Here is a 10,472-nt window from a genome sequence, read left to right as displayed (position 1 = left end):
GGTTACCGATATTAATTATTAATATTAATTATTAAATATAATATAAAAAAATGGGGACAGCAAACAGGAAAAAACTTGCACCCTAACATAAAAATATTTTTAATTTTTTTTTTTCATTAGTGAAATTTAAATGTCTACAGATTTAGGAATATTATAAGGGAAATTAATAATTTAAAATACATTGATATAATAAAAATGACTAATTTTTATTAATTATTAATTATAATACAAATCAAGAAACGTGGACAGGAAACAGAAAAACTTGCATCCTAAAATAAAAACTTTTAATTTTTTTTTTGCATTTGTGAAATTAAAATACTGGCTGTTACAGACGTAATGGTATTTTGTAAACCAGGAAAAAAAAGGGGGAAAACTGGTATAAATAATAAAATTAAACATCTACAGATTAAGGAATATTATAAGGGAAATTAATAAATAGAAATACATGCATAAAATAAAAATAAGAGACAGAATAGCAATTATTTTGACTTTTATTGTTGTTCTAGGCACGTGTATTAGCATTACTCACTGAGAAATTGGTGACCAATATTAATTATTAAATATAGTATGAATTAAAAAAATTGGTGCAGCAACAGGAAAAAACTTGCACCCTAAAATAAAAATATCTTTAATTTATTTTTTTCATAAGTGAAATTAAAATATTGGCTGTATTTTGTAAACCAGGAATTGACTTATTTAATGAGACATAATACAATTAAACGTCTACAGATTAAGGAATATTATAAGGGGAAATTAATGAATAAAAATACATGGATATAAAAAATGACAAATTATTATTAATTATTAATTATAATATAAATTAAGAAACGAGGACAGGAAACATAAAAACTTGCACCCTAACATAAAAACATTTTTAATATTTTTTTTTGCATTAGTGAAATTAAAATATTGGCTGTAAATTTAGCATATTATTGTTGTTTATCGAGGCACTTGTGTTAGCATTATCCTTATAACGTTACTATTTAATAATCTATTTGTATTCCTGTGTTAGTAAGAATTGTATAACAGGGATCAAACAATTTTTATTCATTTTTATTAATTATTAATGGGGACAGAAAACAGAAAAACGACAGACATAATGGTACTTTTTAAAACCAGGAATTGACTTTAATTAACTTGTTAACACTTGTAATAAATGACAAAATTGCCGGAATTTTTTTTTAGAAAATTACCCCAAAAAAGATGTAAAATGACCACAAAAAAGACCCAAAATTAACAAAAAAAGGATGTTACAAATATGAAAAAGACGTGAAATAACCAAAAAATGACAAAATTGCTGAGAAAAAAAAAAATACAAAATTAAAAAAAAAAATGTAAAAAGACCAAAAAAATTCAAAATTACCCAAAAAAGTCTTAAAATTACCAAAGAAAAATGTAACAAATTTCAAAAAGACATGAAATGACCAATAAATTACAAAATTGCCACACAAAAAGATGTTAAAATACCAAAAAAAGTCACAAAATGCTGCTGCAGCTGCAAAAAGCTGCACATTTTCCTGCACATGTCGCGTCACTCTGAACTCTGTGAACTTGACTCAGTTAAATTCCTGAAAAGAAAAACCGTGCAGCCTCTTCTGCCAGATCATATTTCATCACCAGATGAGTGCAGACATGAATCGTTATTTCATCATTTAGACAAACAGTAATATAATAAAATAATAAAATAATTTATAAAAATTATATTTATATATAATTTATAAAATAAAATAATAAAATAAAATAAAATAATCCTGAACAAATATCAGAGCAGATAAATGTTGAAGCCAGACGTTCCCTCTCTTCTCTTTCATCTTGTTCCTTTAATTTATTTGGGTGTTTTGGAAAACAAATCATTTGAATACCAGAAACTTTGGGAAGTTGTGGCGCCCATTTTTTATTTCTTTTTCACATTTTATAAACTGACCTGAACTGAAGAAGCTTTCTGATTAAAGCTTGAAGAAAAAGAAGATTTTAGCACATATTTGAGTATGATGATGCTTTATTAAATCATTCTGACGGTTTATAAGTTCAGCACCTCAGCTGAGTCTGATCCTGGCAGAGGGGGATTCTTTCCTCTTTTTTTTGACAATTGACAGACTATTTATTAATATTTATTAATTAAATGTATTAATTAATATTTGTATTTTTTCTTTACTATTTATTAATATAATAATAATTATATTATTATTAAATGCATTCATTTACTATTTATTAATATTATTAAATATTTATATTATTATTAAATTTATTCATTTATTAATTTATTATTCTATTAATGTATTAATTTACTATTTATTAATATTATTAAATTATTATATTATTTTAAATGTATTAATGTATTAATTTCCTATTTATTAATATTTTAAAATTATTATATTATTATATAATTATTATTAGATGTATTAATGTATTAGTTTACTATTTATTTATATTATTAAATTATTATTATTAAATGTATCATTTATTAATTTACTATTTTTTAATGTATAGATTATTCTTAGAAACAATAGAAAATTGGTGATTAAATAAACAATGAGATGAAACTTGTTGCATTACAAAGTTGTGAAGAGTGCAAATAAAATAATAAGTATAAACTAAAGATTATCAGTAAGATGCAAAAACCAAAAAGCACACAATGACTGAAATATAAACATGTTTACAGTACGGTGCATCCAAAATAAATATTCATATACATCAGAATCAGATTCAGATGATAAGAATGATCTTTTCTCTGCAGAAATCCAGGAAAAACAAGTGTAAGCTGGAAAACTACTGACACATCTTCATTTCCTGTCATGTCAGAAGCTTCAGGCTCATTTTTTAACCAGTTTTCATGTCAACTTGATGTTTCAGAGCCAGGCAGCTTTATAAACAGCTGTTTAGTTGCAGAAATTAAATGCAGGATGTTTGTTGTTATCAACATTTTTTTCTCCCCTATTTTTTATTTATTTCGCCCATCAACATTTTTTTCCTACACTTTATATATGTATATATATATATATATATATATATATAATTTATTTTATTTCCACCCATCAACATTTTTTTCTACTCTATATATATATATATATATATATATACACTTTTTATTTCATTTTCACCCATCAACATTTTTTTGTTCCCCTATATTTTTATTTTTTTATTTCACCCATCGACTTTTTTTCTACACTATATATATATATTTTATTTATTTATTTATTTTTATTTTTTATTTTCATTTTCACCCATCAACATTTTTTTCTCCTCCATATTTTTTAAATTATTTTTTTATTTTCAACCATCAACATTTTTATACACTATATATATATTTTTTTCTTCTTTTTTTCCAACCCATCAACATTTTCTCCCCTATATTTTTTATTTTATTTTATTTTATTTAAAAAAAGAAAAGTTTACATCTTCTTTCCTCTGCAGAAATACTGGAAAACAAGCAGGAAAACTGCTGACACATCTTCATTTCCTGTCATGTCAGAAGCTTCAGGGTCATTTTTTTTTCAGTTTTGTTCATGTCAACTTGATGTTTCAGAGCCAGGCAGCTTTATAAACAGCTGCTGAGTTACTGAAACTAAATGCAGGATGTTTGTTATTATTATTTCCAATCATTTATCATAACGTAGCACTAGTAAACAAGAGAAGCAAGCTGTGAGTGGAGTGTTAGAAAGAGAAAGTTAAACATTAAAATGATTGAGAGTCTGGAGGTTATAAAGAGCAGATAGAACAGAAACACAGCTCAGCCTTTTCTAAAAACACATTCCTTCATGTGATGAAACTTCTCTCCAAGAAATGAGTCACCATGGAGACGGAGCCAACAGGTTTTATTATCAGACCAAAACCATATTTGTGCTCCTGCAGCGTCCCAGAGGACACGTTTTATTATTATTATTATTCTGCAGCTCTTTGGGAGAAGTGGGAATGTTTTTCTAGCCTCAGTGACTCAGCACATCTCTGCTGTCCAGGAACATCAGCACTGGAATGGAGTTTAAAATGCAATAAATGACAGAAAATGACCAAAGAATGACACAAAATGACCAAAAAAAGACGTTACAAATACAAAAAAAGACGTGAAATGACCAATAAATAACATAAAATGACCAATAAATGACATAAAATGACCAAAAAGGCGTTAAAAATACAAATCAAGATGTAAAATGACCAAAAAAATACTTAATTTTCGTCATATGTCAAAAAAAGTCACAAAATTACCAAAAGACACAAAATTACCATTAAATTACCATTAATTTTACCATTAAAAACATTTTTAAAAGATGTGAAATTACCAAAAAATGACACAAAATTACCCCAAAAATTACAAAAAAAGACGTTTCAAAGTAAAAAAAAAAGACGTGAAATTACCAAAAAAAGGGACTTTTCGTCAGATATGTCAACAAAATGACACAAAATGACCAAAAAAAAAGACGTTACAAATGTTAAAAAAAAAAGTGAAATTACCAATAAATGACACGAAATGAGCAAAAAGGCATTCAAAATACAAAACAAGATGTGAAATGACCAAAAAAGGTGTTTAAAATTTGGAATATGACTTAAAATGACCCAAAAAATGATAGAAAATTATCAAAAAGACGTAAAATTACCCTGAAAAGACATCACAAATTCCATCCATCCCCCAAAATTTCCATAATTCCCATGGAAAGTTTCTGTAAATTTACTAAAAATGAACAGCCCGTTGAAACCCTACTTGTGTAAAAGCCTTAATTTTTTCTACATACACATTCTACATATTATTATTAAATATAATATCTTAATAAGTCTTTCTTGTTTGCTAGTTCTTATTGTTTTTACCTTTTCTCTTTGCAGCAGTTCATGTAATAAACATGCAGACACGTTAATGTTTCTATACGTTTCTCCTTCAAACCTGGTTTTTAAACATGTTATAATATATTTTACCTGTTGTGTGTCTATAATATATATATATATATATATATATATATATTGTGTCTGTGTCTCCTGTCAGAGTCTCTGAGGACGATGACGTCCTGCTGCCGTACGCCCACGGACACGGCCCCTCCCACTCCCACCGCCACGTCCGGGACTGTCAGCCCGTCGTCCACGGCAACGCCACCCACGAGAGCTGGCCCGCCAACCGCAGCGGGTCGCCGGCCGCCGAGTCCAGAGTGTTTGTGTCGGCCGTGGAGGGAAACAGATGGGTTTACGGTCAGTCAGAGAGAATAAGATGATTGTTGAACTTCTGCTTATTATTTACTCTGAAACAATCATGAAAACTGATATAAAAAGTCTTTACAAGAAGTTTTGACACCTGAAGTCTGCGATTAAAGAAAAACACCAGACGTGGATCACCAGGCAGGAAACGGTTGCAGGTGATGATAAATAGAATAAATAAATAATGATAACAAAAAATAAATTACAAAATTGCCCAACAAAAGTTGTTAAATTACCAAAAAATGACACAAAATTGTTCAAAAAGACGTACATTTTCCAAAAATTTACACAAAAGTATCAAAAATGGGAAAGAGGAGGAAGTAAAAAAGAAAAGAAAGGAGTGTGTGTGTGTGTGGGGGGGGGGTTACAGCTTTTATTTTGAAAAGACCTGAAAAGGGGCCTTTAAGATGCTGATATTAAAGTGATTGTGTTTGTTTTTCAGCCTGTAGTTTTTGACTTGTCTGTGACTTGTCTGTGACTTGTGTGTGACTTGTGTTTGACTTGACTGTGACTCATCTGTGACTTGTCTGTGACTTGTCTGTGACTTGTGTTTGACTTGTCTGTGACTTGTCTGTGACTTGTGTTTGACTCGTCTGTGACTTGTCTGTGACTTGTGTGTGACTTGTGTTTGACTCGTCTGTGACTCATCTGTGACTTGTGTGTGACTTGTCTGTGACTTGTGTTTGACTTGTCTGTGACTTGTGTTTGACTTGTGTTTGACTTGTGTTTGACTTGTCTGTGACTTGTGTGTGACTTGTCTGACTTGTGTTTGACTTGTCTGTGACTTGTGTTTGACTTGTCTGTGACTTGTGTGTGACTTGTCTGACTTGTGTTTGACTTGTCTGTGACTTGTGTTTGACTTGTCTGTGACTTGTGTTTTACTTGTCTGTGACTTGTGTTTGACTCGTCTGTGACTTGTCTGTGACTTGTGTTTGACTTGTCTGTGACTTGTGTTTGTCTTGTATGTGACTTGTGTTTGACTTGTCTGTGACTTGTCTGTGACTTGTGTTTGTCTTGTCTGTGACTCATCTTTGACTTGTGTTTGACTTGTGTTTGACTTGTCTGTGACTAGTCATTGACTCGTCTGTGACTTGTCTGTGACTTGTGTTTGACTTGTGTGTGACTTGTGTTTGACTTGTCTGTGACTTGTGTTTGACTTGTCTGTGACTTGTGTTTGACTTGTGTTTGACTTGTCTGTGACTAGTCATTGACTCGTCTGTGACTTGTCTGTGACTTGTGTTTGACTTGTCTGTGACTTGTGTTTGACTTGTCTGTGACTTGTGTTTGACTTGTGTTTGACTTGTCTGTGACTTGTGTGTGACTTGTCTGACTTGTGTTTGACTTGTCTGTGACTTGTGTTTGACTTGTCTGTGACTTGTGTGTGACTTGTCTGACTTGTGTTTGACTTGTCTGTGACTTGTGTTTGACTTGTCTGTGACTTGTGTTTTACTTGTCTGTGACTTGTGTTTGACTCGTCTGTGACTTGTCTGTGACTTGTGTTTGACTTGTCTGTGACTTGTGTTTGTCTTGTATGTGACTTGTGTTTGACTTGTCTGTGACTTGTCTGTGACTTGTGTTTGTCTTGTCTGTGACTCATCTTTGACTTGTGTTTGACTTGTGTTTGACTTGTCTGTGACTAGTCATTGACTCGTCTGTGACTTGTCTGTGACTTGTGTTTGACTTGTGTGTGACTTGTCTGTGACTTGTGTTTGACTCGTCTGTGACTTGTGTTTGACTTGTATTTGACTCGTCTGTGACTTGTGTTTGACTTGTCTGTGACTCGTCTGTGACTTGTGTTTGACTTGTCTGTGACTTGTGTTTGACTTGTATTTGACTCGTCTGTGACTTGTGTTTGACTTGTGTTTGACTTGTCTGTGACTTGCCTGTGACTTGTCTGTGACTTGTGTTTGACTTGTGTTTGATTTGTCTGTGACTTGTCTGTGACTTGTGTTTGACTTGTGTGTGACTTGTGTGTGACTCGTCTGTGACTTGTCTGTGACTTGTGTTTGACTTGTGTTTGACTTGTGTTTGACTTGTGTGTGACTTGTCTGTGACTTGTGTTTGACTTGTCTGTGACTTGTGTTTGACTTGTGTGTGACTTGTGTTTGACTTGTGTGTGACTTGTGTTTGACTTGTCTGTGACTTGTGTTTGAGTCGTCTGTGACTTGTGTGTGACTTGTGTGTGACTTGTCTGTGACTTGTGTTTGACTTGTCTGTGACTTGTGTTTGACTTGTCTGTGGCTTGTCTTTGACTTGTCTGTGACTTGTCTGTGACTCGTCTGTGACTTGTGTGTGACTTGTGTGTGACTCGTTGCAGGTCACCTGACGGTGGTGCGGGACCCGGTGGAGACCCTGTCGGTGGTGGAGCCGGGCGGTCCGGGCGGCTGCCTGATGAGTCGGAGGGCTGCGGTGGAGCAGACGGCGCAGGCCGCCGGCTGTCTGTTCGCCCAGAACGCCGGATTCTTCAACACGCAGTCGGGTGAATGTCTGGGTAACGTGGTGAGCGACGGGCGCCTGGTGCAGGACAGCGGCGGCGTGCAGAACGCTCAGTTCGGCATCAGGAGGGACGGGACCCTCGTGTTCGGGTAAGAGACGGAAACTAACCGTCCCGGAGATAAAGGTTCATTCATCCAGGTTATAAGACAAGGAGGTAGACAATAATCAGTCGTTTGTGATGAAACAACGTTTAAAAAGAGGTAAAATTACCAAAAAATGACAAAAGATTACCAAAAAAAGACGTAAAATTACACAAAATGACACATAATTGCCAAAATATATGTACAATTTCCAAAAAAAGACATACAATTACCAAAAAATGACACATAATTGCCAAAATATATGTAAAATTTCCAAAAAAAGACATACAATTACCAAAAAATGACACATAATTGCCAAAATATATGTAAAATTTCCAAAAAAAGACATACAATTACCAAAAAATGACACATAATTGCCAAAATATATGTAAAATTTCCAAAAAATGTCACAAAGTTATGTTAAATTACCAAAAATGACACAAAATTACCAAAAATGACACATACTTACCCAAAATGACACAAAATGACCAAAAAAGACGTAAATTTACCAAAAAATGAAACAGTGTGACAAAAAATACGTAAAATTTTCAAAAAATTACACAAAATGTTAAAATGTTATGTTAAATTACCAAAAAAGACACACAATTGCAAAAAGAAGACATAAAATTACTAATAAATGACACAAAATGAACAGAAAAAGATGTAAAATGACTAAAAAATGAAACAAAATGAACAGAAAAAGTCATTACAAATATAAAAAAAATATGTGAAATCACCAATAAATGACGTAAAATGACCAAAAAACAGGTTACAAATTCAAAACAAGATGTGAAATGACAAAAAAAGGACATCATTTTGGTCAGATATTGTATTTTTACAGCTTTAGTTACATGAGTTTCTGGACTAAAATGCAGCTAAATAGCCCAAGCTGACTTTTCAGAATCATTTCAACAGGTAGTTGCCACATATTGGGCACAAACAGAGAAATTCCTGGAAATAGAGAAAGATTATTTTATTGAGAAGCTGCCAGAGCTTTTATTTTGATAGGGCACGGGCCACCACAGTTATCTCTTCTGTTGAAATGTGGTTTTTTTTTCAACTTCCTTTTACATAAAGTGGTGCTGCTTCCAGTTTCTCTGCTGCTCCTGATTTCATGCTTTTGTTAGAAGTAAACAACATTTTCAAATTTAGTGACTTCCTGTTTACACAGAGCAGAAACTTAATGAAATGAACATTTGAAAAACATTTGTGTGTTTGTGGCAACATGACTCACTGTTGCATCAGTCCAAAGACATTCACCTCCTCTCAGATTCACAGATGGAAAACAAGAAGCCAAAAAGAACTTAAAAATTACTAAAAAATGACACATTACAGAAAAATTGACACAAAATTACAAAAAAGGCACAAAATTACCCAAAAATTACACAAAATGACCAAAAAAAGACATTACAAATATAAAAAAAGACGTGAAATTACCAATAAATGACGTATAATGACCAAAAAAAACAAAAAAGCGCCAAAAATACATAACAAGACGTGAAATGAGCATAAAAAATACATAATTTTCGTCATATATTGTATTTTTTACTTCACTATATTTAGCTGACAGCTTTAGTTACATGCTGCATGAGTTTAGAAAATATATTTGTCATTTGTAATGACACAATATGACCAAAAAAATATGTAAAATGACCAAAAAATGACACAAAATTACAAAAAATGTGTAAAATTACCCAAAAAATGACACAAAATTACCAAAAGAAGATGTAAAATTACCTAAAAATGACACGAAATTGCAAAAAATGACACATAAAATGACACAAAATTACAAAAAAGATGTAAAATTACCCAAAAATGACACAAAATTACAAAAAATGACACAGAATGACCAAAAAAAGTTGTAAGTACAAAACAAGATGTGAAATCACCAATAAATTACAGAAAATGACCCAAATAAGGTGTTGAAAATACAAAACAAGACGTGAAAAGACCAAAGAAAAGACATAATTTTATAAATAGAGAAAGATTATTTTAATGAGAAGCTGCCAGAGCTTTTATTTTGATAGGGCACGGGCCACCACAGTTATCTCTCCTGTTGAAACGTGTTTTTATTTTAATACATTTTGCATAAAGTGGAGCTGCTTCCAGTTTCTCTGCTGCTGACCTCATGTTCCTGTTAGAAGTAAACAACATTTGCAGCTTTAGTGACTTCCTGTTTGCACGGAGCAGAAACTTAATAACACCTGGTTGAGTTTAATGAAACAAGTGAAACCAGTCGAGTGTTTCTACTGACAGAAGTTCACCTGAAAACAAGAAACCAAACATTTAAAATAGAACGATACTGAGAAACGATCATTCCCTGAATCCTCCCAGAGGAAAACAACTGGATATTTATAATGATGCCACACACACACACACACACACACACACTCTCTCAGCCTGTTTGTTTGTGGTCAGTAATCTCCACATTTCCAACATGATGCAACAGCGTGAAGAGAAGCTCAGATTAAACAAATAAACATTAAAACACCTCACAGACAGCAAACTAGAGAAACAAGTAGAAGATCTTTATGAAAACCTTTGTCCCACAGTAAAAGTTCTCATTTAAGTCCACCCGGCTTCTTTATTATATTCATTTTTTATTCTAACAAAATGGTTTTACATAATAAAACTAGAAAATTTCCTCTGGGGAAATTGTGAAAGGGCCACTACTGCCGGTGTGTGTACACTATGATGAGATTCTTCAGAGATTTATAA

The 10,472-nt window shown here is 32.3% G+C and overlaps 1 protein-coding gene across 1 annotated transcript in view; it reads left to right on the top strand.

Annotated features, from left to right (window-relative positions):
* LOC131976521 (N-acetylglucosamine-1-phosphodiester alpha-N-acetylglucosaminidase-like) overlaps positions 1–10,472 on the top strand; it is a 31,627-nt gene that overhangs the window by 1,062 nt on the left and 20,093 nt on the right. The window contains exons 2-3 of the mRNA XM_059339590.1: positions 4,973–5,172; positions 7,496–7,763. Of these exons, the coding sequence (XP_059195573.1) occupies positions 4,973–5,172; positions 7,496–7,763 (468 nt within the window). The remainder of the gene's footprint in view (positions 1–4,972; positions 5,173–7,495; positions 7,764–10,472) is intronic.

This window comes from Centropristis striata, chromosome 8 (genome assembly GCF_030273125.1).
Source record: "Centropristis striata isolate RG_2023a ecotype Rhode Island chromosome 8, C.striata_1.0, whole genome shotgun sequence".
Classification (NCBI taxonomy): Eukaryota; Metazoa; Chordata; class Actinopteri; order Perciformes; family Serranidae; genus Centropristis; species Centropristis striata.
The sequence above is the reverse complement of the archived record's forward strand: the minus strand, read 5'-3'. Positions and strand labels throughout refer to the sequence as shown.